Source organism: Rattus rattus, chromosome 3 (genome assembly GCF_011064425.1).
Source record: "Rattus rattus isolate New Zealand chromosome 3, Rrattus_CSIRO_v1, whole genome shotgun sequence".
NCBI classification, from domain to species: Eukaryota; Metazoa; Chordata; class Mammalia; order Rodentia; family Muridae; genus Rattus; species Rattus rattus.
The window spans coordinates 57,219,927-57,247,807 of NC_046156.1; the positions used below are offsets into that span (position 1 = coordinate 57,219,927).

At 46.4% G+C, this 27,881-nt stretch overlaps 1 protein-coding gene across 1 annotated transcript in view; it reads right to left on the reverse strand.

The window, feature by feature from the left end:
* Positions 1–20,112, reverse strand: part of Vtcn1 (V-set domain containing T cell activation inhibitor 1) — a 67,403-nt gene extending 47,291 nt beyond the window's left edge. Inside the window, exon 1 of the mRNA XM_032896679.1 lies at positions 19,987–20,112. Within this exon, the coding sequence (XP_032752570.1) occupies positions 19,987–20,018 (32 nt within the window). The 5' untranslated portion in view covers positions 20,019–20,112. The remainder of the gene's footprint in view (positions 1–19,986) is intronic.
* Between the last annotated feature and the right edge of the window lie 7,769 nt (positions 20,113–27,881).

Consider the following 27,881-nt stretch of genomic DNA (forward strand, 5'->3'; position numbering starts at 1 on the left):
TGGGCTTTGAGACCCTCCTCTGTCTGGGAGACAGTCTCTCCTAGTGCAATCAGATCAAGATACAGAACTGTCAGCTCCTTCTCTAGCACCATGTCTGCCCAGACACTGTGATGCTTATGATAATGGACTGAACCTCTGACCTGTAAGCCAGTCCCAATTAAATGTTGTAGAGTTGCCTTGGTCATGGTGTCTCTTCACAGCAATGGAAACCCTAGCTAAGACAGAAGTCTAACTATCTTGTAGCATATGCTGGCCTTGATCTCAAAATCCTCTTGCCTCAGCCTCCTGAATGCTGAAATTATAGGTATGTGGCACCATACTTGGCTGAAATACAGCTATCTCAATAACATAGTTCTTCCACTTCTTAGGAAAGCCCTTATCAGACAGGCAAATGGCAAGAAGAACTAATGGGAATGAGGGAAAAGGGACCTCTATCCATTGATGATGAGGATGAGTTTGCTGCTCCACCATTGTGGGAAACAACATGGAAAGTCCCCCAAATTTTCCATTGCAGGTACCCTCTAATCCAGCAACCACACACCTGAGCATGAATCCAAAGGAAATGACAGTTCCTCGAGGAGGTGCCTGTATGCCCACACTGGCTGGTTGAGATGCTGTTTCAAAGAGCTCCCACCCAGAAACACCCCGAGCGCTCGTCAGCAGTTAAATGCAGGAAGACCTTTGAGACAAATACACCACAGGGTATTATTCAATCTTAAGAAGAAGGAAACCCTACCCTTTGTGACAATATGAATTAACCTGGAGGACATTATCCTAGGTGAAATAATATGGACACAAGACAAATAATATGAGCTCACATGTGAAGTCTTAGAAGTAGAGAGGTGGTGGAGGCCACCAGGGGCTGGTGGTGGGTGAATGGGTGAAGATACTGGTTTTAGGGTATCAGCTTTTACATATGAGGCAAACAAGCTATAGGGACCTAGTGTGCAATTATGGTTAACGATATTAGAGCCTCAAAAGCTGATGAGAGAGTAGATTGTGTTTGTACTGCATACATAGCACATACATATATACATGTACACACACAAACACTTACACACATACACACACACATTCACATGTCTACACAGACACACACATGCACAAAAATGCTAACTGGAGTGAAAGACGTGCTCATTAACTCTACAGGATGTCATTCCACAGTGTAGATCAATGGTCACGTATGTGGTAAATACAGGCTCTGAACGTATCAGTTACACTTCAACAGAACTACACTGTGGTAGGGAGAAGAGAGAAGACGGCCAAGCAGCAAGCAGGAAAATCTCTAATACTGTAAAATGTGGGAACAGCAGACGTAACATGTGTTTCACTTATTAAAATGCTGGCCTCCCTCTCCTACATGCTTCCCCTTAAGTTACTTGAGGTTTGACGCCTCAGACAAGTAACAGGTGTCACCTCTTAAGCTCAAGCTTCCCTGGGACTCTTAAAACAGATGGCTGGGCCAGCAGTTTGCACTCAGTAGAAATTTTACAAGAGCCCATACCCGAGCAAATGTGTGCTATAAATTACAAGCACGGTATTTTTCCTCACTTAAGTGAGCACATGTGTTCTCCCTAACTCAGTGTGCTGTTACTGGCTGTCCCAGACTGTGATTAGACATCAACCCTTGTCCTGAGGCCCAGGTATGCAGCACCAGTTCCTGGAATGGCAGATAAGCTGAGCACTTTCCGGTGTGACACCTTTGGGGAGCCCATGTTCTTCCAAAGTATTTTCCTTGAGGGTAGAAAACCGTGGAGCTAGTGGATAGACAGGCCACATATATTAAATGTTGGTCTCATGCTTTCTGCCTTAGACAATCAATGTCTGGTATCAGACAAAGGGTTTAGTAAGTGGGGCCTGAGGTGCAGCTCAGGAGAAGGATACTTGGCTTGCTTAGCTAGGTGTGGGCATAAGGAAGAAGAGTAAGTGACATTTATTGATATCAGGTAATAATGTGTTTGTTACAGCTGTGAAAGTGGAATGTTTCGTTGATCTCTTCACTCATAAATACAAGAAAGCATAGTGTGTTTTGTTTGGTTGATTAAAGTTTTAGGTTGTATCTTGCGTTTTAGGGGAATTTTCCCAGAGGAAGCTGCACAATCTTGCCAACTTTAGCTAGCAGAGCATCCTTTCCCCTACTGACTACACTCTGCCAACGCTGGAGAGCTTCCCTTCTCAAGCGCTTTACGGAAAGGCAGCGGAATGAGGCATCTGGGGTTTGGACTCCAAGGGGTTGCTGGCAAGTCACTTGTTACCTACCCCATGAACTTGACTGAGGTGATTGCCTCCTGAGAGGCTGACTTCCCCAGCGTCCTGAACAATCTTGCTGACAATAAAACCACACTGCGATTTCTAAATAAGAAAAGAACACAGGTTTTGGAGGCAAATCGACCTAGGTTCTGCTGCATTTCCCTTGTGTGTGCTGTATTAAGCAGCAGTGATCATGGCTAATATGAAACTGCTGATTGCTGGGAGAAAATGGGCAGGAAAGAAACTGTGAGCCCAACGAAGGCCTGCCATGGCCTCTAACTGCTTCCCTTTGCTCATTAGCAAATTATTCTAAAAGTGATTTGATTTCATGTCGTCTAATCACTCTTCCAAGGGTCCTCCTTCGCTCTCCCCTGTCACTTTAATAAGCCTTAACTCACTCAGGTGAAAAAATGAGAAGGGTAGAACCTGCAGTTCCTTGTTGAGAGCATCAGACCTGGCTTGGGGTGACCTCTCTGACTGATCGCACCTGACTGGGGCTGATCTCTCTGACTGACGTTCCTGGTACACACGCACTGACTTCTTCCTCCCCCCATCCTTACGCCACCTCACAGTCTTTTCCCTTTGTCCGGATCTTTTTCCCATGTCTCCTTGCTTGGCTAATCCACACTCAAAATTAAACTGCCTCCTCTAAAAAAAAGTCTCTCTAACCACACTGTTCCACCATCACAAGCAAGAAGACCAAGGCACCCTGAGACCAGCCTGAGGCGGTGATTGGTACAGTATACAGTAACTGTGTATTTATTTATCTGTCTCCTTTTCCTAGTCTGTTCCTAATTATTGAGGCTTCACGGTTCATTCAGGATCACCTCCTTAGAAAGTGTGGTGCTGGGTACAATAATATATGTTCAATTTAAATAAAATAAATAAATGAATAAACAAACAAATAAATAATATATGTAAAACTCCTTGAAGCTGCTCAACAAACATTGGTTAAATCAATAATGCATGTGGTACTTTAAGACAAAGGCTGGCTAGCACACAGAAGGATCTCCATATTAGAAGCCGTGATTGCGAGATGGCAGGACAGTGAGTCCACCCCATCAAAAGGCCACCTCCAGAGGTGACATGATTCTGCAAGATTCAGAATGTCAGGCTGCATCTCTGATATGACTCTGAAAACTGAACCCTTTGCTGTCCAAACTTCTGCTTTTAAAGTTCAAGGTAGAGGAATCTTGGTGCCTTTCCTGTGTTCTTTTTTTCCCAAAGAACAACATATAGACCCAGTCATGAAAGAGTGCAATGTGCAGCCGTCAACATTATTACCACGGCCATCTTTTGTACTTCCCACATCCTGCGCTCACCGTCCTATATGCCTCCAAGTATGACATCTCTCTCAGATAGCACACAAGCCATCAGCTCCCATGAAGCCGTCAGAACAGAGGCCTGGGTCAGTGCTCTGCACTCTGTAGAGCTCTCACAGGGACACACAGTGAGGACACTTACTGTCTTTTTGACAGATGAAAACATGAAACCTGGAGACACAGACTACCACAGGATTACAGTTTACACTTGGAAGGAGATGTCCGAAGAGAAGGAGCAGTGTCCATGACTCCCTCTCCCACGAATGTCGTGGCCCCTTCCCCTTGCTCTCAGAGCACTGCACGCATATGGTTAAGATAATTTGACTTCAATATTTACAGGGAAAAAAGAGACCTGGGGGTCTGAAATCTAACATGGCAGGGTCAAGATGCCACACTGCTTGCTTTTGAAGGGAGCCTAAGTCAAAAGCTTTATTTCCACCTCATGAGAAATCAAAGGTTTCTTTGTGAATTTTTTAAATCATAGGCACACCCTCTCTGGGTAGTGCCTTCTGCTGTGAGAACACAAAATTGCCTATTTCATATCATTTAACCTCACCAAGCTATAGTCAATTACTATCATTAAATTAATTATGTGTTCTCATAGGAGAAATACCTTTCATCTTCTACTTCCCCGGAGCACCGCTATTATTCCTAGAGGTGTCTGACAAACACTGTCAAATGCTGAGTCACTGTTGCATGGCTCACACTGATGCCCACTGGGAAGGACAAGAACCAGACATTGACATTAAAAGCTCTCTTGGGGGAAAGAATTCCAGAGAATGGGGTAGCAAAAGGAAGGAGAATGGGGAGAGTGGGAAGGAAGCGACCGTCTTCAGCAGTACTGATTTGGTTCTGGCCAACTGTTGTCACTCCACTCTGATGTTATCCCATGCCCATGTCTTGGACATTTTGCTATAGTGACTGTCAAACAAACAAACAAACAAACAAACAAACAAACAAAAAACACACTCAAGTTCTGGCTGCGTGAGTGTTCAGTGTTCAGTGTCCACCCAAACGTCAGTAGCCAGTGCTGGTGTATTTAAGGCTTCCTGCATCTAGATTAATTCAACTTGGGGTTTCAGGCAGATCAGATAAACACCCATACACTGAGGTGATAGCCACTTCCTGAAAAAGAAGAACTAATTAGCAATTATAACAATGAGAGGGCAGTCAGAATAATACCCATGTTTATCTAGTAAATTATTTGAGGTGAGCCTTTGATGCCACCCAAGGAGCCTCCTTCTGGTTTTAAAGAGGAAAGAAAGCCACAGGTTAGGCATATGCAAACACAGGGCTAACAAAACAGGGCTAACAAAAAAGACTTGCTAGAGAAGGGGAAGTCGGAAAAAAGAGTGATGGCTTTGGGTATGAAATGTGTAGGATTCCTGGGAAGGAAACTTCAGTCTTCATGGACTCCTGGGCACTCGCTCAGCCATGTTGTTTGAATGTCAGGCCAGGCTCCTGATGCTGTCATGGGATGATTTACTCAATAATGTGCTTTCTATTTTGTTACTTATATGATTTATATATATATATATATATATATATATATATATATATATATATATGTGTGTGTGTGTGTGTATGTATATGTATATATATGTGTATATATATGTATATGTACATATATATGTATATATATTCTACTTATTTTTTAAGTAGAATTTTTTAAGTAGTATTTTACTTATTTTTAAGTTGCAGACTGTCTGGCTGCTCCTTTCTCTTTTCCAGAAATCAAGCCACACCCCCCTATAGCTGTCTCCAGAGAGTTGATAAGCAACGGGTCATGTGATCCTGCAGTTCTCGAGGAACTGGGTCCTACTCTCCTCCCCCTTGGCTGCTACAACCAAAGCCTGCCTACCTCCATACTTCTCAGACCCAAGATGGACTGGAGTTAGAACTAGAATTTTGTTGTTCTTATTTTTGAGACAGAGCCTTTCTATGTAGTCCTGGTTATCTTGGAGTTCACTATGTAAATCAGGATGGCCTGGAACTCATGGAGATCTTCTTGCTTCTGCCTCCCAGGTGCTGAGATTTAAGGTTTGTATCACCAAGTCCATCAGTAGCCAGACTTTTAGCAGTCCCTTCTTGATTTCTCGTATGTAGACTGGGTCACACGGTATAAGTTCAGCCTTGAAAACCTAGCAAGCAAACCTCTTGATTCTCTGGAAATGAAGGGTCCTATTCTCCCTCCCAGGGAGTGGCTCAAAGCTCTCATTCTTCTAATCCTTGAGAAATGAGGAGAAACTGAGGGGCATTGAAAGCGCTTTCCCTTCAGAACCCCATCAGGCTACCCAGGATGGCTACCTCAGCTAATGAAGCTCTTCCTGGGACCTGAAGAACTGTTCTCCCTCCCACTGCGGGCCAGGATGCTGAAACTGCTAATAAAACTCATATGGAGGATACATGTATCTCAGCTTCCCTTCTGCACCAGCAAGTCCTGTATATGTAACAATGGTGGCTATTCTTTCCTATGCCCTAGTAACTCTAAGGTGTTACTAGTATCCCAATGGATACTAATAAATATAAAATTTGAAGATTGCGTTTCTGATAACACCAGCCTCATCATAATGGTTCCTTTACTTCCACAGAACTCATTAAGCCTTTAGCACTGATATGCATGATGAATGTCTCAGAGGCATTCATGCTAGATTAAACCTTCTGAAATTATGACTACATTGGTCAAAAACAATTGAGCAGCTACGTATAGTGGCATATACCTACAATGCCAGCTGGTGAAGGACGAATTTCAAGTTCAAGGATGGGCTGAGCTACATAGCAAGGCCCTGGTTATTTCTAATTATGTCACCTAGTTATTTCTTAATACACATGGCTTTGATTCTTTTCATAAATCTCATTTCCAGGGACCTTTTCTGGTGTATTGCTGGCAGGACAGCAGCCAACAAGATAAGGAGTCAGCAAGGGTAGGGAGTGAGTCAGGCACGATGGTCCAGGGAGTCTCGAAGCTCTGACTGACTAGCAAACAAAACAACAACAGAAACTCAAACTAACACTCCTGGCCCTCAGCGATTTCGCAGTCCAAACATGGTGTCATTCAGCACCTCCAAATTTGCTTGACTCTGTACAGAACTCTTCTGGAGAAAACTTTGATTGGTGCCACTTGGGGAAACAATGTCTTAGGTATTAGGTACGAACACTACTGAGTGCTCAAGTCATGCATGGTGGTAATTGGACCCAGATGATGCTCACATCCAATTAGACACTGGGTTGAGTACAATTAAAACACTTCTTTAAAAAAAAAAAAAACCAAAAAGACAGAAGTAGGAAATCTCACCAAGTCTCAAGTTTCCAGGAAGAGTGGTATCCTTATGGTTTGTCTCTAAAAATGTTCACCATGGGATCCTGTGTTTGAATAGGTGATCCACTATGTTACTGTTTGGGGAGGCTATGAGACTGGCTGGTGGATCAATGGGGGGAGGTCTTTGAAAGTTGTCTTTTATTTTCCTTCAAGATGTGAACAAACTATACTCTTAAATTCCCACTGCCATGGACCAAGCTGAGACAGCCATCATGCCTCGCAAGTCAAGATGGAAACCATGACCCAACATAAATTGCTTGCATCAAGAGCTGTGTGTTGGTGTCAAAAGTAACTGGTACAAGTGGTCCAGCATGTCACTTTCTAACTGGATAGAATTGCAAAACCAGATTACTATATAGGGTTATGACTGCTGTAGCAGTAAGCAAAACATTCTTTAATTGTACAACTGCTTTCAAATTTACTTTAAATAACATGAATGCTCAATAGGAAAAGCAGACTATAAAAGGGTTTCCCAGTATCAACAACTATTTAAAATGATTTGTAGTTTGACTTTAAAAGGAAAGAACAGAAAAGAAAGTAGTTCCAATGATTAATCCATGGATAACTTTGAGAAATTGTAACATTTCCTTAAATGTTACAATTGTATTTCACGGTGAAACAAAATCATACATTACACTGGATAGTAAAATGCAGATGCTATGAAGGTGAAAATAAAAAAATGGGGGCACTTTAAATTGGGAGGAGGAGGGAGAATTATACAAAGGGAGAGGGAGGTAAGAGAGAGACATAACACTAAGGGTATTTTTAAAGCCATAGAAAAACATTGTATTTTATAAGCTTACATAAACACTTGCACACACACGCGCGCGCGCGCGCGCGCACACACACACACACACACACACACACACACACACACACACGAGATATACCACTTAGGATGATAATATTCCAACACCCATACTAACAAAACCCCTAGCACCAGGCATGGGAAACCTCCCTTTGATTCTTGTCATGGGAGTCCAAGGGACTCCAGAAAGTCTAGGCAGTTTCCATTGCCCTTGATGCCTTCCAGAGAAGAATGTGAGAGCCTGTAGCTGGAAGTATCATACACTTTGGAGACAGGGCTTGGAAGTATTAAGCTGGAACTAAACCTGGAGGCCTCCTCTCTGAGGACGAGCTCATAGCATCAGATGCAAGCTACCAAGAAAGAAAAGCAGTCAATGGTCTAATAGCTCTAAAGCTGTGAGCTATAACCATGACCCAATCAGCAAGATCTCTCCAATGGTGCAATTGTGACATTTTATCTTGGGGGTAGCCAACAGCATTCTAAACGGACTTAAGGTCTGCTTATGCATGACACCATAAATCTAGCCAACATAGATCCTAGAGAAGAACTTATTACTTACATTTCCCTAAACCATTCAATATAATGTCTAACTATTCTAAATACTTATCCTTACACCCACACAGAAATTTGCTCTCACCCTTCATCAGAGAAGCATCTCTTTGCAACAGATGGAGACTACTAAAAAGAGCCACAACCAATGAAGATGCAGGGGACACATTATTCATTCAGTCCCTACCAGACTATCCTCTGAGAAAATCCCAATGCTTCCAGATGACAGAGTAATTCCAAAGACCACCAGGCTCTCAGACCATGTTAAGACTTCTTAGTCTCCTTACTGATCTGGGCAGAATTGAAGGTATGTGGTGGTTAATTTGCCAACTTGATTGGATTAAGAACACCAAAGGCACTAATGAACACCTTTGGAAGTATCTATGAGGGTGTTTCCAGAGAGGATTAACTGAATGGGGGGGTATGTCCAGCTTTTGAATGTGGATGGCTGCATCCCCCGGACTGTTGTCTTAGACTGAGTTAAAAAGGAGAAAGGCAGCTGAGTACCCACATTCTTCTCTCCCCCGTCACTGGTGCACTGAGACGTGAGCAAGCCCTGCAGTCATGGAGGTACCTGCCGTCTTGCCTTCCTGATCACATTGACTAACCTAACCAACCACCCATAGCTGAAGACGTCATCAACTCTAGAGAAGAACCTTCCATTTTCCTAAAGCATTAAATGTGATTTCTAACTGTATTCTAACTGTATTCCTATCCTTATACCCACGGGTAAGCACAATCCTCATTACCATGGACTCTATTCCCTTGAACCACGAGCCAGAATAAATCCTTCCTCCCTTAATTGTTTCTTATCAAATATCAGGTCACAAAGATGGGAAGAGTCATCAGTAGGTGATCTTTTAAAGACCTATAGTATAACCTTTGAGCAGCCTACCTTTCTCCTCACCCAGAAGAAGCCCACACACATAGATTCCAAACCTACAGACACTCCCAGCACACAATGATACTGTGTGTGCATTTAAGGTATGTGTGTGTGCTCACATGTGTGCACATATTTGTGTAGGAGAGTGCACACACGTTTATGTTAATATGCAAGGCTCAAATCAGTGTCCTCTATTGTCCCTCCCCTTGTGTTTTGAGGCAGAGTCAGACTCACAGAACCTAAAACTCACAGATTGGGTAAGAGCATCTATAGGGATCTCCCTTTGTCCACGTCCTCAGTGTGAGGGTTGCGGACATGCACAGCCTTGCTTGGTTTTTTTATGTGGGTGTTGGGAATCTGAGCTAGGTTCTGTGCTGGTACAGAGGGCACTTCAACAACTGAGTTATCTTCTCAGTCCTGAATAGCTCCTTTCTTAAAGGCTGTAAGGTTTTTCTTTGAAATAGCCACACTCTTTACATATGATGATTCGCTGTCTCAGCAAGACGTCAAACACTGACTTTCAATGTTTCAAAATACTGTACATGTGTAAGGCCGGATGAAAACAGAAAGCGTTAATAACATAAATGCACTATGGTACTAGTGCTAGTACTCAGGACAGTTTTGTGAGTTCATTTGGGCACCTGGCTGCCATTCATAAAGCGGTTGCCATGGAAAGGGTCTTCTTGGTTTTACTCAGGACATTGCTGCTGCTGCAGTTGTAGGACATTAGTGGAGGATGAACTTATTCATGTACAGAGTTCCTTTAACCATGCCACAGCCTGACCTGTGGGACACTCTTAATACAGTAGCACCACAGGGTTATGAAAGGCCCAGTTAATTGACCTAAGTAGGGAATTTCTCTGCATAAAGAATGTTCTGGACGTCTGATCTCCCTCTCTCCACTCTGTCCCACTCCCAAACACAGCCTAGTTCATAAGCTTTGGGCCAGCAGTGATTGGCAAGCTCATCCCCCATATCCCTGTGCAGGGAACCGTCCCTGTGAGGGAACTGACTTAGTAAGCACCAGGTAGAGCTCCTCTGCAGGGAGCCCCACAGATCTGGTCCCAAGGTGAAGGTGTCTGCAGCAGCAAGGCAGAGCTTGACTGCCTTTTGTTAAACCCCACAAGCTTACATTAAAGGTATTAGATGATGGCCACCTGGCCTAAAACCAATAGGAGGACAGCTCAGCTTTCCCACTGATTGGCTTCTCCTTAACTGCAGAGACAGCCACCAGAACATGTCCTGTCTTCAACGAAAAGAAGGAGCAGATGGGAGAAGTGTTCTGTGGACAGGTAGAAGTGACAATCAGAGACCAGCTTCTTGCTTGGTGGGATTCCTCACCTAGCGCTCCCTTCACAGGGCTTTCCGTCAAGACCTGCCTAGAAATGTCCCAAGCTTGAAGGCATTGACTGAGGCTATTCTGGAGGCTATAAGCTGTTCCTTCCTATACCACATAGTGCTTGCTTACATTTATTTTTTTTTTTTAATTTCTTCCATGTTTTTTGAGATAGGGTCCAGGCTGTCCTCAAACTCACGGTAGACACCCTGCGCTGGTCTCTCGAGTTCTGTGACCACAGGCGTGAGCCGCCATGCCTAGCTGTTCTTCCTATGTACTTGACTCACTGTCCCACGCCTTATAGCACTTTATGAATGCTACGCCAGCCACTGTAAAGAGGGATGGTCCCTGGGCTGTTACGTCCTGCTCCCAGAGCCTGGAGTCTTTTAGCAAATGAAAAAAAATTCATCATCAAACACAGCACAGGAATAATGTGCTGGGTCCTTGTGCCAGAGGCAAGTTCCTGGCTACAGAAGGTTAACTGCTACCATGGGTGTAGAGAAGCAGAGGCTGGCTGTAAGAGCTGGAGCCTCATGTTGTGGTGAAGAAGGAAAGGACAAGAAAGAAGGAGACGGAAGTCATGGAAACTGAAGAAGGGGCGTTCCCAGGAGGTCATAGGGCATCTGTATTGAGAGCTGTTACAAGGGTAAGCAAAAGAAGCAGTGAGAACTGGACATGGCAATGAGGCACTGACAGCTGTAACATCTTGGCTTAGTGAGGATGAAAAATTCAAGTGGGGGAAAATCAAAATCACAGCTGCACAGGTAGCTGGCAATGAGGGTTCGCTATGTGCTTTATCAAATTCAACTTGCATAATTGCCACAGGGTTTCATGGTATTGGCTCAGAGATGGTTCCCAGATCCAGAGCCCAGACACAAAGAGGATAATGAGCAACTTACCCAAGGCCAACCAGCCAGGAAGGCATTTAGCCAGGATTGGACAGGCAGGTTAGCTCTACTGCGCTCAGAACCACCAGGATACCAGTCAGCTCAGTCCCTGTCGACCAGTCTTGCAGTAAGTCTGCTGACAGGGACGGGGAGGGGGAGCAGGGCAATGCAAGGTGGGGTGGACAGACAGCAGTTAGGCTGAGAGACAGTATTTCTTTTTAAGATGGCAAACCCTGACAGCTGGGCTGTGTGCCGATTGGGACAATGGTGGGTACAGGGCAGATGGATGCTGACAGCCAGAGTGCATGAGCTGGGAGATGAGAGATGGGGAATGTGTGGAACTGACCTTTGATAGTGCCGGGTAAATCTGCACCCAGACCTCTAGCTCGAGGCCAGACGAAAGGGCATTCCTGAATGTGGCAGCTGGGAAACGAAGAGCCGGTTTCCATTTCCTCGGTGAAGGAGGAAGCCACACGATTTTCTGAGACCAAGGTGGGGAGAAGGATGGGTTTTGTAAGAGAAGTGAAGAGAGATGGGGTGCGTGGAATGGTCATTCTGAGAGCGGGGGGGGGGGAAGAAGCACAGCAAGGCATCAGGATAGGTAGATAAAGGTGCCCTTTGCTGAGCCTACATTACTGATGCTGCCTCGCAAGCTTTCCTCTTGGCTTTTATTCCATGAAATTTATCATTTTAAATCTATAGAAAAAGAAAGAGAGGCTCCTGTTAGTGTCATGCTGGGACTGGCAGAAATGTGCTGGGAACGGTGTCATCGTTAATCGTGACGTACTGTAGGTTTGAATCTAAAACAGTGAAGATGAAATAACCAGAACTGGAATTTCCTACCCGAGGAGGCTCGGGGTTTCCTTACCCGAGGAGGCTCGGGGTTTCCTTACCCGAGGAGGCTCGGGGTTTCCTTACCCGAGGAGGCTCGGGGTTTCCTTACCCGAGGAGGCTCGGGGTTTCCTTACCCGAGGAGGCTTGGGGTTTCCTTACCCGAGGAGACTTGTGCATTTGCCTCCGTCTCTATCAACATCGATCATTGCTCTTTTAAATATATCTTTAAAAGAAATGAGGCATGATAAGTGATCTTAGGTGGAGTTAATGTCCTCCTGGATTAAACCTCTGCCCTTTTACTGCGACATCAAAGGCTTGAGTGGAACCATTTACAGGGCACTGTGAGCCCCAGTGGGTATGAGGCACCCAGGGGGACTACTGAGTGCGGATCGCTGGGCCCACTCCAGTTCAGTAGACCTGGAGGCAGCTGAGATTGTGCTCTTCCAACAGTTCCCAGGATGCTACTGCTGCTGCTGTGTAATGTTGGGGTGACTACGGCAAGGTGTGTTTCAAGTCCACCCTGTTCAATGTCTCCAGAAGCGGAGAATTTTTATGTCTCACAGAGCAAGAACTAAAAATAAGACATCTTACTGTGCCAAGAACATTCTAGATACAAAGGTTCTTGGAACGGTCCTGACTCTACCTCCCTCCAAGTCACTGTTTTTTGTTTTTTGTTTTGTTTTGTTTTTTCCTTCTGTAAAACCATAGAAAGGGAGGGAATCATTCAGCAAGAGCAGGCAGGACCTATCTAGTGCCAACACTGCAAGATGACAAGGTCTGCCATTTATCAATTCATTTAGCTTTCACATCAACCCTGAAGGCTAACAAACAATTAACATCCAGCGTACTGATGAGGAGTAGAGATTAGGGTTGAAGCTTACTTAGGTCCCACAGCAAGGGCATGGAGAATTTGACCAGTCAGGCTAACTACTGTATTTTTCCTTTTTTGTTTTCTAATGTTGAGCAAACATAAATAAGACTTTGGACACTCTGGTCTGAAGATCCCTGACGCTTGGGTAAAACAGTCTTCTTGGGGTGGGGGGCACAGCTTTTTTCTAAGGTCACTAGCATTGTGGGACCTTGAAAACATCCCTTTCTCTGAGCCTTTAGCAGCATAGCATTTAAGAAGCTACCCACTTTGTTTTGGTTGTCTGAGGAGTAAGCAGATGCAATCTCTGTGCTGTGTTTACCATCTAGGGCAGTGGCTCTCAACCTTCCTAACGCTGTGACCCTTTAGTACACTTCCTCCTGTTGTGGTGACCCCCAACCACAAAATTATTTTCATTGCTACTCCATTAACTGTCATTTTGCTACTGTTATGAATCATAATGTAAATATCTGTGTTTTCTGATGGTCTTAAGTGACCCTGTGAAAGGGTCATTCGACCCCCAAAAGGGTTGCGACCCACAGGCTGAGGGCTTCTGGTGTAGAGCAATTTCACAGGCTCTGGCTTCAGCTGAGCATCCTCATTAATCAGTCAAGGGGTCCTCTGCAGTGGTAGTCACTGGGGAAGTGAGCTTTTGCCAGTACTGAGTCAGGTTTTGCTTTAGTGGCAGGAGATGAAGCAAGCTGGTTGAAAGGAGAATTATCTTTGTAACTCGGTACAGGGCGTGAGCTAGGTATGTGTGCATTCCCGGCATTGGCTGGTGGAGAGACAATAACCTCGCCTCAGTGTCTGCAGCTCTGAAACGGAGAGAATTAGAAGTGTGAGGCGGTTTGGCTAAGGAACCATTATTGCACACTTGACCCTTAGCGCTAACTGCATTCTGGTGGGTGTTGCTTTTGTTGTGGGAGCCTGGGCAAGATAGCTGTGAACTTACTGTAAACTATGGATGAACAGAGTACAAAATGTTCTTCCCACAAGGCAGCCTTCTTTACATAAACTGTGATAAGTAAATGCACTTAAAAACAAGGACCTTTTAAAAATGCCCCAGCACATCTACATTACCTCTGTAGAAACAACAAAGGCCTGGGACAAATATTTTTGGCTCTTTTTCACATGACCAAAGATAGATAATAAGATATATAAAACTGGGTGTATTCCCCCAATGCATTTGTCTTTGCTTCATCTAACTGTAATCGCCACCTCATGGTTTGTTTGCCTTAATAATGAAAATAAACAGCATTTTGTCTGCACTACTCTTGAGCTCAAACACCTTGAGTCCCCTGATTATCCCAATGTCACACCTTTGGAATATCCTTCGGCCCTTGGAGACTTAGCCTTTCTGGCTGCAGGGCAGGTCGACATTTGTTCTCAACACTGTCTCATCAGAAGGTGCAGATGCTGGGCTGGGCACACAGTAGGGCTTCCCAAACTTACCAAGAAGCCTCTTGCTACAATGTCCAGATCTTCAATCCTGTAGTCAGACATGGAATAATCTCACTCCCAAATCTTCAGATTTTAAAAATGACTGTCTTAGATTCATAAACAGATATGAACTGATGACAGACTCGACTCCCACCCTCCCAAGGAAACCTCTGTAAATAGAATGATGTTAAAATAGACTCTCTTGGGGAGTAGGGAGATGACTCCGTGGATAAGAGTACTTGGTATGAAAACAAGAGGACCCAAGTTCAAATGCCTAGCACCCATGTAAAAGTAAGGCATTGCCAAGTGTGACTGGGATCCAGGAATTGGGAGACAGAGATGGGCTGATGCTCGAGCAGCTTGCTGGCCAGCCAGTCAAGCAGAAACCACTAAGCCTTGGGCTCTGTAAGAGACTGTCCTAGTCTGTGTTCTATTGCTGTGATAAACACATGGCCAAAAGCAACTCGGCAGGGCTAGGGGGAATTACATCCTACAGCTTCCCGTCTACCTCAAAGGGAAGTCAGGGCACAAACTCAGGCAGGAACCTGGAGGCAAGAACTGATGCAGGGCCACAGGAGAACACTGCTTAGTGGCTTGCTCCTCTTGGCTCACTCACTTCGCTTTCTTACAGAACCTAGGACCATGTGCCCAGGAGTGGCACCACCCAGAGTGGGCCGGGACTCCCCACATAACTATTAATCGAGAAAATGTCCCATAGACTGGCCTAGAGGCAAGATGATTAAGGCAATCCCTTAACTGAGATTCTCTCTTGCTGGATGACCTTAGCTTGTATCGAGTTGACAAACAAACAAATACCCCACCTCTAATCATTGACATCATTTCTCAGCCTTTTGGATAAGATCAAAAGTAATAAAGGAAAACACCCAGTGTCCTTTAGTCTCTGCAGGCTCATGTGTGTGTATGCGCACACGTGTGCACGCACACACACACACATACACATACACATACACCACACACACACCCACACACACACGCATAATCGGCTCTTTAAAGATCCTCAAAGCCTTCAGTACAACATCTGTTTCAAGGACAGAAAAGCCAATGGCCATAGCGTTGGAGACAGGTTTTTATGGCCATGTAATGGACATTATAGAGGAACTTGCACACAATGTGGATAGTAGCGGTTGGCGTCTGTATTCCATTAGGATGGATCAGACACAGAATTATCACATGTCATTCACACGACCCCAGCAGTTACGTACTGCCACCACCCCAGTTACAGTTAGAGAAGCTGATGCTGATCCAGGGTAAGCATTGACAATTGACCGGGGTATTGATCCACACGGTCTGAAGCCAGAGCTCATATAGGCATCTACAGTGATAATGTTTTCCTTCTTCCTGACAAAAAAGATCTAGATGAATTCTGATCCTCGGCGAGGAAAGCAGATGAGCTTCGGGAACAACGTTCATAAAGAGTCTGACTGGGAACATAAAGGGGGCAGTTAAGGTACCTAGAAAAATCCAAAAGGGACTTCAAAGCTGAAGTGGCAGCAGAGCTGGCTGTTGAAAGACGTGAAAGTCACAGCAGCAGGCAGAGGTGAGGAAGAATGTGTACTCAGGTGACAAAGAAGGATTCATGGGGTCCCTAAACCTTCTGTTTAATAAACTCCAAGCGATACAGGCTGAGCTCATCTTTTATTGTCTCTGTGGGATTTTCGGTGTTAATCTGATCAAGGCTGAGCTCTGCCAGGTAAGATTCTCTCACGAGGCAAGCTGGCATGGGGCCGCCAAGCATTCTGCCTGATTGGCTTGAAATGGGAGACAAGGACTCTAGGGCAAAGTTCCAGGGGTCTCCTTGGTTCAAGCCTCCATCATTCAATTTAGCTACCTTCATGTGACAAAGAGAAACCCATTCTCTCCCTTCCTTGCAGTAGTCTCCTTCCTTGGATGTCTTCATCAGTCCTGTGGTCTTCTATAGCTTCAAATAGGCTAGAGCGGTTTCAAGACTCCCCAGGCTTTGATGACTCGTGGAATGTCTACTCTGCAGACATTCGTGATTTCTCGGTTCTGATCTCTCTGCCCCTCGGGATATTCAGCCTTTCTCCATTTGCTTTCTCTTCTTCCCCCTAAAAAATCAGTGTTCTTCACTCCCTGTCACTGGCCCCTACGCCTGCTTACAGGCTGTCCTTGGGAGACACCCCATGTAACCAACCATTCCTTGCCTGACCCCTCCTAGTTTCTTCGCCATGTTTTCTGGGCTTTTCTTATCATCAGCTGATGGTCGCTCCCAGGGGAACCTTAGACTCAATGTGGACCTAATATAAGGAGCTCCCCTACTGCATCCCTCTCCTTGAACTCACTCTGCCCCATCCAGGACAGGGAACTCCTTCCAGGACCTGCCCCTCACCCCACCTTCCACTGTTCCGTGCCCTTCTCTCCCTCCTGTTTCTCGGATCCACTTCCCTGCTCTAATGTCCCTGTTTCTTGGATCCACTTCCCTGTACAACTCTCTTTCCATTATTCCACTTTATCTGGACAGCAACCGCCTCCCAGCTGCTCTCATTACCCCCAGACTCCTGCCTCTCCAAGGTGAAAACTCAGGGTCCTCTGCTCGAGAGTCTCTGAGCACCAATCATCACCAACACCCAATCCTTAGCTCAGTCTGGTAAATAAGACCTCGAGTTGAAAGAATAAAAAATGCAGCTAAGAAGTCAGACGTTTAAAAAAGCCCTCAATACCTCAAATTCCAGACCCTGCCCTCTACCTGTAAGTAAAAGGTCACATTTCTTTTCTAGATAAAAGGACTTAAGATAAGGCCCTTAGAGAACAATCCTGAGAAACAGGAAGCTCCTCCTTGTGATATTTCACTGGTATTCTCGACACTTTCCAATGACGCCATCCCTGCCCCCTTGGGTTGTGGTTTCTCCCTTTAAATACCCTTTCTCCCAGCCTCTTGGGGTCTAACTCCATTGCCCCTGCGTGGGATATGAGTCTCGACCCCAGTGCACTGGTTCCTATCAATAAACCTCATGTTTATTACAGCAAGGACGGTCTCATGTGAGTTCTTGGGGGGTCGCATCATCCTGAGACTTGAGTGAGGGTCTCCCTGCTCCGGGGGTCTTTCAGAGTAACCTGGTGTCACCTCTCCGTCCACATCTCAGAAATCATCTTGACAAAGTAGCAAGCAGCCTGGAAGGCTGCTTGTGAGTTTTAGTTATCCCATTCCTTCTACGTAGAGTCGCTTTCTCACTTTTAAAAACTTGGTCACCACTAATTCACTCTTAGAAAAGCAGCCCAGATATTTGGCTCAGGAAAACTTCCCCAATGCACCGGGCAAGGAAGGGCTCCCATGGCATCCTGAGCCTATTGTCCCATAACAAAGGAATGAGGTCACTGAGACTCTTTCTCTGTTGTCAGACCCATGTCAGCGTCTTGGTCATCTTTGCCCCAGTGCCTAATGCAACACCTAACAGAGAACAGACACCTTGTTATGCTGTTCACCAGAACATAACATCCTCAGATAAGTGATCCTGACTTCCGTCTTTGGACTCCAAGCAGCACTTGACAAATGGTCCATTAGTGACTGCTGATGCCATGGACAGCCATGCTGATAGGAGAATCTGGTTCACACGGCTCCCTGGCTCCCCGTGTGCCAGGGCATTCTTTCCCCGGGAAGCACACATATTCTGAGAGAGGTTGAACGATCTGCTGGGTCTGCGGGAGATGGCAGGCCCTCCCATGAGCTACACCATGAACAGTGAGTGAGAGGAGCTATTATGAATAAAGGGGATTATGGTAAAGAAAGGGGATTAGTTGCCACTGAGAGAGGATACTGGCTGGGTTCTGGTTGTATCTAGAGGAGAGCTTTCTGATCCTACTGTCCATTGAGATGATGAGGGTCCCTCTTCCCTGTCTGTCACCCTTGTGCTTTGTCCCTGTTTTTGCAACTTCGACATTTAAATGGTGAGCAAGGCAATCAGGGTCAATAAGAGGAGCCTCTGTTGATCCTAATGAGCCTCTAACCCTTGGAGGGTGGGGGACCCACATTTACACCCACCTCTGGCTGATCCTCCAGCAAAACCAGTCAGGCTGGTTACAATGTATTATTAGAAAACCCACATGCCTGTCCTTGGAACAGCAGGGACACTTGTTTCTCATCCTGAGGACCTAAGATTGGGAGGTGGGGGAGGTAGGCCATGGTGGGAGCAGGAACAAGCACCTCATGGGTTTTCAGAGAGTGGGTTTAAAGCTGCCCCACCCCTTATACATATAGCTCCAGGGACATGGAGAACCTTTACAAAGGGCAACGAGATTCAAGAGGCCAACAAAGCACCTAGTATACAGCAGGAGGGGGGTGCTTTTGAAATGCTAGCTCCTGACACAGGAGGAGGGGTGCTTTCCAAATGCTAGCACCTTCCGAATGACATTCACACAGGCTGAGACGGCTGGACAGAGATGATTGACACCTGTTGCTCCCCAGGGAGTTGGCCCAGCACAGTGAGGGAGGGGTGTTGCCCAGAGACCCCCTCTGCTGATCCTGCAGAGCCTCTGCCCCACCTCTTGCTGAACATGAGTGTGAGGGAGGTGAGGTTCAGTTTCAAGGGAGGAATATTCTAGGCTGTGTGGGAAGTGATGTTCTTTACAGACTTCATTGTTAATCACTCTCCTTTCTCCCACCTCACCCTCCTTTTCTTTTCTTAACTGGAAAAGACATCAAAATTGGAAGATTGGGTCTTCAAACAACCCCTAAAACCAACATGTATGTCTTCCTAAAAACCGTAATGAGTTGAGACTGACATTGAAATCTCCACCTATTTCATGGTGGGGTTAGGGTGGAGGAGGGACCACCACCACCACCACTACCACCACCACCACTACCAACAACAACAACCAAACCCTTTCCTTTTCCGGCTCTGTTCAGTCAGAGGGTAAATGGGGGAAAGCATGGGGAATACAGCTGAGGTGCAGAAGGCGGCAGGTGGACTTGCATCTTTTTACTGTGTTTTGTTTTAATTTGTCAGGGGTCTCCTCTCTGGGCTCTCCTGGGGAAACAAGGGACCTCCATCTTCCAGTGGGGGTTAGGACTGGAGCTGGGTGTGAGAGTGCTGAGAGATTATGCCTACAGGCAAGCATCGAAACACATCGTCCTGTTCACCACCAGCCCCTGCTCTCCAGCTCATCTCTGCAGCTCCAGAAACTGGGTTTCGTGTGGCTGAGCATCTCAGTCGAGCCCCAGTGTGGCACGCACAGTGTTCAGTCCACAGCTGCCTTAGGAGGGATGAGCCTTTCAGGCCAAATCACCTCAGAACCTTCCCTGTCCTGGCAGTTGCTCAGGGCTGTTAAATTTGCTTATTAACCTCTTCCTGCCCCAATGCTGGACCCAATATGGGTGCAAGTGTGACCCTGTGTCACAGTCCACAAGTTCTTAGCACCTCCAAGACCCCGTCCCTATTCTCAATCTGGAGAGAGAGAGAGAGAGAGAGAGAGAGAGAGAGAGAGAGAGAGAGAGAGAGCGAGAGAGCGCATTACCTCCAAAAGATGATCTGCCCCAAGGAAGCCATGGTGAGGGAGTTTCTTCACACAGTCCTGCTGTGTGTGGGGCTAGATTCTGGAGAGTGGTGCTGCCTGCCTGCTGCTGCCCCACTGCCCTCCTGGGTGTTGTGACTCACACTGGGTTCCTGTATGCTGTTTTTAAATAGTGCAGGCTGGGAGGGGTGTATGTAGCTGTGGACGGCTCAGGTATGAGGAAACAGCTCGGTGAAGCCAAGGCCCAGGGATGCCTTTCTAGGCCCTGACCAGTGAGACAGTGAGGAGAAGTTTCCCACTCTCCACCTCAGGGCTTGAATTCACACAGGTCAGTTGCACAAGGCACAAGAAAGAGTTAGCTAGCTAAGGGGATCTAAGCTCACTGAGGAATTCCAGGAGGCCGCAGAGTTGGTGGAAGTGCTGATCCCTGCTGGTGCTGACCCCAGACATTGGCTGGGTCACCCCTGATAGAGTCTCTCCCTCATGCATCTGATCCCTGCTGGTGCTGACCTGAGACAGCAGACTGGGTTCTCCACCACAGTCATTCTCATACATATGATTTCTACTGGTACACCATAGAGAGGCCATGAACTGAAGTGACAAGAACCCTGGGGTGCCACTGAAGACCTCTGACAAAACTAGATGACTGAATCTCTTCTGGCTTCTTTCAGTGAGAGGATGAGGACACCTGTCCCCTACCCCATTTCTCATTGCTGTTTTGAGATTCCAGAGATGTTGAGGATATATTGCCCAGAAAATTGTTCAAGGTGAGTGGATAGCATTCCTATTTCTCTCCCTCCCTCCCCTCTCCCCTGCTCCCTTTCTCTCCCCCCCTCCCTCCCCTCTCTCTCCTTTCCTCTCTCCCTCCTCTCTCTCTTCTCTCTTCTCTCTCCCTTTCTCTCTCCCTCCTCTCCCTCTCTTTCTCTCTCCCCCATCTTCCTCCTCCTCCTCCCTTTGTCTCTCTCTCTCTCCCCTCCCCCCTCCCCCTCCCTCTCTCCTCTCCCTCTCCCCCACCCCTCTCTCTCCTTTTTTGAGATGGGTCTCACACTGATCCCTGGCTGGCTGGCTGGCTTGAAACCCACTATACTGACTATGTAGCCCAGGCTACCTCATACTTCCTATCAATCCTCCTGCTTTCAAAGGAATAAAACTTGTTTCCTTCATACTACCCTCTACCCTTGGAAGGGGAGTGTCCTCGATGGCTAGGTGACTTTCCCAGGCCTTCTGTGGCCATTCCAGGATGGGACTTTGGGACTCTCCCCCAGAGAATAGAGCTGAGAAGGGCTGAGTGACAAGAGGAGACGACTTCAGAAGAAAGGAATGAGCTTGACAGGCACAGGGAGGTTGATTTCCTGGGTGGTTTCAAGAATACTTTGCCTTTCTCTAAAGCAGTTCTCAACCTTCCTGATGTTCTGACCCTTTAATACAGTTCCTCATGTTGTGCTGACCTCCAACCATAACATTATTTTCATTGCTACTTCATAACTGTAATTTTGCTACTGTTATGAATCCTAGTGTGAACACCTGCTATGCAGGCTGTCTGATACATGACCCCTATAGGGGTTAAGACAGCAGGTTGAGAGCCACTGTTCTAATCTCTTAGGATGTTAGTGGGTTTAGGAAAGGCTGCCTGTGCTTTCCCTTCTCCTAAAGTAAACACAGAGCAATGCCCTGGAACCTATGAAGTGTCCATGGAGATGGGTCCTTCCTAGGTTCCGGAAGCTGAACTCACTGGAGGCAGTGGTTTCTTTAGATCTACACATTCTGAGCAAGGGCACAGAGGTCCAACTACTCACTGAGCCCTAAAAAGAGAGGCCCCACCTCCAATACCCCTTCAGCTACCCACTACATATCATCACTAAGATCTGAGGACGATCCTGGAAGAAACCAAGGCAGCCCCGTAGATAGCCCTCTAAGGGAGAAGATATCAGGGGTAGGTGCACACCGCCCTGTAAAAAAGGTAAGGAAGCTGGCTAAAGCAGTCCACAGGCCACACAGTGGGCATTACCACAACGGATGGGGTTGTACAGCTGAAGAGCATTCTGACATCACTCCAGTTCTGGCTGGCAAAGGCCAGCGTGTGTGTGTGTGTGTGTGTGTGTGTGTGTGTGTGTGTGTGTGTGTGTGTGTGTGTAGACAGAGAGAAAGACAGATGGACAGACAGAAAGCCAGAAGCTTTGATCCCTCTCCAGCACTTGAGGGACATGCACTGTTCTCTGTGACTCTGCTAATGTCCCCACCCTGCCCAGGCTTCTCTGTGATTGTGTCCTCTGACCACTCTTCACACAGCGCCATGTCCCTAGAGTGCTCTCAACCACTGCTGCTTCAGCTGCCCTGGATCTGGACTCTTGAACACCTGTGCCCTTTCAGCTCTGGCTCTACACAGCCTGCTGCAGACTGAGCATCTCCACTAGGCTCTCCCCTGGAGAGCCCTCCACTAGACAACATCATCTGCATCTGCAGCCCCACCCATCTTCCTCATTACAGCTCTCAGAACACAGTGACCTGGCAGCTGTTGTAGAGGCAAAGGGAAACGTGCCCTCCGTCCTCTGAAAGATCAAGGGAATAAGCCTGCAACGGAAGATTAAAAAGAAAAGATATAAAATTGGTTAACATCCAAAAGGAGAAAGACTCGCACAGGGAGACTCACAGGGGTGATTAGTCACTCACTTAACGTTATTAAAAACCATCATGCTCTGTTTGCTATAAGGACAGTTCAGGGGTTCATAGTACTTATCAGAGGACTGTGAGGTTTCCAAGTAGTCTCATTGGAATTTAAATGTGCAGAAGGGAAAGATATTATCTTCTCATTCTTACTGACCTCAACAGGGCTTCGCGGTAGGGTGGGGGCAGCTCACTCTTAAAAGAGATGGGGAATTCCAGCGTTTCCATCCAGCCTTGGGTGGGCAGAAGCAAGCTTTTCCTTTAGGTCACATGCTTCATGTGTCTCCACACACCATAGTTGGGTGGCATCAAAAGTGCCACCCTTTCCTGTCCCTTCACTTGCTCCACACATCCCTACAACCAGCCATCTCTGGACTCTTCCTCCTTGATGACTTTGCTACAGTGGTCAGAACAAAGTGACACAGGTCGGGCGGCCCAAACAATGGGTTTTATCCCTTCTTGATTCTGAAGGCTTTAAGTCTGCAGATGATGTACTGGCAGCTTCAGGTCTCCTGAAGTCCATCACAGACAGCAGCCTGGGGTCTTTCCACAGTGTTTCTCTGCAGAGCAACTTCCTCATCTCATCCTCCTGTCAGGACATCAGCCATCTTTAAGTAAGGCCCGCCCTAAAGGCCTCAATCGAACTTCACAGCTTCTTTACTGGTGTTGTCTCCAGTGTGATGACATTCTGAGGTTCTTTAAGGGTTAAGCTTAAGGAGGGAGAAAATTCAAACGACAGCCTTCTTTTATGCGTCCAAACCTACTCTCCAATATGACTAGGCTCCCACTAGTTTCCAATTGACATAAATTATTAAATTTATTAAAATAATTTAGTGGCTTGGGGAGATGGCTCAGTGGGTAAGAGCTCTTTCACTGTGCAAGAGCAAGATCCTGAATTTGAAGCCCCCGAAAGTCCAGGTGAAGCCAGACAGAGTAATTTGTATCTACATTCTCAGTAATGCAGTGAGGTGGGGGAGGCTGGAGAATGTCTGGAAACTTAAAGCCAGCTGACCTGCTGTAAACAGCAGCATCGACAAAGTGACCATCACACACATACACACACACCTGCACACACATGTACACACACATGTACACACACACCTGCACACACATGTACACACACACACACATGTACACACACACACATGCACACACACACACTGCACACACACACACTGCACACACACATACACACACACTTGCACACACACACACATACACATGCACACACATGTACACACACGCACACACACCTGCACACACATGCACACACACACCTGCACACACACACACACTTGCACACCATAATACACACAGGCAGAAATGCAGAAACAGATATGCACACATGTACACACACATACAGTGCAATAATGCACTCAAGCACACACACACATGCACACATACCTGCACACACACATGCACATACACACATATACATGCACACACATGTATATACACATGCACACACATGTACACACACATACACATGCACACACATGCACACACACATGCACACACACCTGCACATACACACATACACATGCACACACATGTATACACACATGCACACACATGTACACACATGTACACACATGTACACACGCACACACACACACACAGGAAGTGAAATCAAAAGAAATCCTTTGTTTTGGGGTGAGTGGGTGGAGCTGGACAGACGGCTCAGAAGTTAAAAGCATCTTACAGAGGACCCAGGTCCTGTGTACTTCAGTTCCAATGCCGCCTTCTAATGTCTGAGGGTTCATGTGCACACATGGTGAATATACACACACCCAGGTACACATACGCCCATAAAATAAATGAATTAAACAAATTCAGTTTACAAGTGTCATTGTTCCCGGACGAAGCCCCTAGGGGGCATTTGACATACTTGTGCAATGCAGAATTCTAAAACACAGGCTGTCTCCCTCCCTGCGCTGTGTGGAGTAGACATTTCCCGCTGCTTTCTCTAAAGTGCCATGCTCGCCCAGGCCTGGCTCTATGCTGATCTGCACCTGGAATCCATCCCTATCTTTTCCTTGTGTTACACAGATTTGTGGTCTCCCTGCTCCCACGTGAACCTCTGAGACTGTGATTGCCACTGTTGACTTGTCTGTCACCTTTACTAATCCCACCATAAAAATAGGAAGGGCATCTTAACCTCCTTTGTCTTTCACACTAACAGGAGGCATGCAAGAACAAGCGGTCATTAAATATTTGTTGAATAAACACATCTGTTCCTTTCACAGCGCACAGCCATGGCCCTGTTTCCTGTTTCTACATCTGTCTCCTTACAGGTATACAAGCTCCTGGAGGATAAAAACCATATTTTCCTTTGTCACCAGGTCCTAGCACCAACCCAGACATAAAAGAACTCGGTAGCACTTGATGGATGGGAAGAGGGATGGGCTTGGATTGTGACCCATCAATCAAGCATTTCCTGGAGCTGTCTGGAGAGCTGGATCGACACTGTTAACAGCAGAAGTGAGCATGCTGCCTTGGGAAAGAAGGAGCCATTTAGGCTTGGGTGCAAAAGGAAAAGGGGAGGCAGAAATAATTTGTTTTTTGAAATAAAATCCGTTTCCTTTTTATTGATCTTGAGAAAGAAAGTGACAGAGACAAATTGAACGCACGTGGACTCGAAAAGCCCTCTCGTGAACTTTTTAGGCAATTCACACAGCTGAAACTGAGCTGCAAACTTCTCACCGAGTATCGTACATCTCCCTGTGCACCAGGCTTTATGTCTCTGGGGACAGCAGATCCTGGTCAGGCCAGGAAGAGCATCCACACCTGTGTGAGGCTTCTCCAGTTTTCACACAAGACCCCTCACACAATCCTTACCACAAATAACCCTGGGATGGAGTGTTACAACTAGGGGAGTCTAGGCCTCAGGGATGGGCGAGCTGTCCAAAGCCCACCAATCTGTGTTTCCCCCGGTTTATATATGAAATCATATTAACAAAAATGTCACAAATTTCAAAGGGTTTATTTTATGTATATATACCTTAGGATTTTACTGCTGTGAACAGACACCATGACCATGGCAAGTCTTATAAAGGACAACATTAATTGGGGCTGGTTTACAGGTTCAGGGGTTCAAGGCCATTACCATCTGGATGGTGGCATCCAGACAGGCATGGTGCAGGAGGAGCTGGGAGTTCTACATCTTCATCTGAAGGCTGCTAGCAGAATACTGGCTTCCAGGCAGCTAGGACTAGGGTCTTAGAGCCCATGCCCACAGTGACACACCTACTCCAACAAGGCCACACCTCCTAATAGTGCCACTCCCTGGACTGAGAGCATATACAAACCGTCACCGCATATAAGTGCTCTGTCTGCACACACACCAGAAGAGGTCATCAGATCCCATTACAGATGGTTGTGAGCCACCATATGTCTGCTGGAAAATGAACGAGGGACCTCTGGAAGAGCAGCCAGTGCTTTTAAACACTGAGCCATTTCTTCAGCCTCCAGATTTCAAAGTTCTTGAACCTGCAATTCAGAGACCAAACTTCTAGCTTGTCTACAAATGTTATCTCTCATAGTCTCCGGACGTTTGCCTGGAGTTTCTCAGAACGGCTGCTGGGATCACGCGCTCCTGTATTGGTGCCTTGGAGCAATCCATGCCCCGACACTTGGCCTTTGTAACGTTAGCAGACATGGTACAGGTAGACTACTTAAGCCTCTGGGATATCTGATGTGGCCACTAAGCCCTCTTCTGCTGCCTGTGAAGGGTGATGAGCGGAGAGCCCTGGAACACCAGCCCCTAGCTGACCGCCAGCTGATTTCAGCCACACACAACTTCAGGTGAGAGGAACCCTCCTGCTTAGAAGTACACAATGGAGAACAAAGAGAGCAGCTGTTGTCTAGTATTACATTAAGAGGGGGTTGTTACCTAGGCGACAGACAACTGGCACTCTAGTCTCTCACTTTACTCCTCTCCACCTTTCTCTCTCATGTTCTCTGCTTCCGAAGCTACTTCCTGTGTCATTTCACCATTGCCAGCACACATTAAGTCAACTCTGATCTCTGTAGCAAAAATGGTACCTTGTTTCTAAATTGGAACAGTGCTAAGACATGTTATATACGCACACACGTATATAACCATATGTATGCGTGCCTTGGAGTTTTAAGAAAGAAAAAAAATTGTTATTGGATCTGAATGCAGGAAAGCAATACCTAGGGGCCATGTTAGTTAGGTTTGTCTTTGTGACAAATACCTGGGGGAGTAAAATAGGCAAGATTTATTTTGGCTCACGTCTGCAGGGTTCCAGTCCAAGGTCAGCTGTCTCCTCCAGTTTCACCCTCAGGCAAGGTGCAACATCATGGCTTTCAGCTGTGGTAGCACAGAGAAGCTCACCTCAGGGCAGCCAGGAAGGAGAAAAGAGAATAAGACAGGAATGCCAAGGCATAACAGACTCTTCATAGACATGTCTACTAGCCTACTTCCTCCAACCAGGCTGTTCCTCCTCATAGTCCCCTCTCAGAGCCCATCTGTGGACATCAATGATTAAGTTGGAGCCATCAAGAAGCCTTTAACACACAAACCTTCAGGAGGGCTCTTAATAGGCAAACCACAATAGGGACCCTCAGCTTTCTAAAGCAAGAGCCAAACGGTTTAAGACATATTTCAGGTACCTTTTTATATCCTAGTATAGTTCAAGGCCAGCTCTAAAAACCATACCTTGTGGTTAGTGAGGTGTGGTGGTTTGCATGAGAAATGGTCCCCCATGGGCTCCGGTATTTGAACAGTAGGTTCTCAGTTTGTTTGGGGAGGGCTTAGGCAGGGCAGCCTTGCGAGGAAGTACATCCCTGGGGACCGGCCGTGAGATTATATGGACACACCCTTCTTCCAGTTTGTTCTCTCTGCTTTGCTGCCTGCATTTAAAGTCGGAAGCTCTCAGCCTGCTGTTCCTGCCACCATGCCTGCTGCTTGCTCTCACAGTTTCCCATGGTGATGGATTCTTACGCCGCTGGGACTGGATACGACTAACTCTCTGTTCTTGGTTATGGCGTTTCATCGGAGCAACAGAAGAGTGACTAGCACACAAAGCTTTGGAATTTTAAGACGGTTTGCTAAAGGAGATCTCTAAAATGCGTTTTTATTTGTAGTTGGCACATAGCACTTAGATGTAACTATTTTGATGGAGGGCAGGGTGACATTTAATACATGTGTGCAGTTTTAACCGATCAGATCAGGGTCACTGGAATATCTGTCATCTCAGCCCTATGCCCTT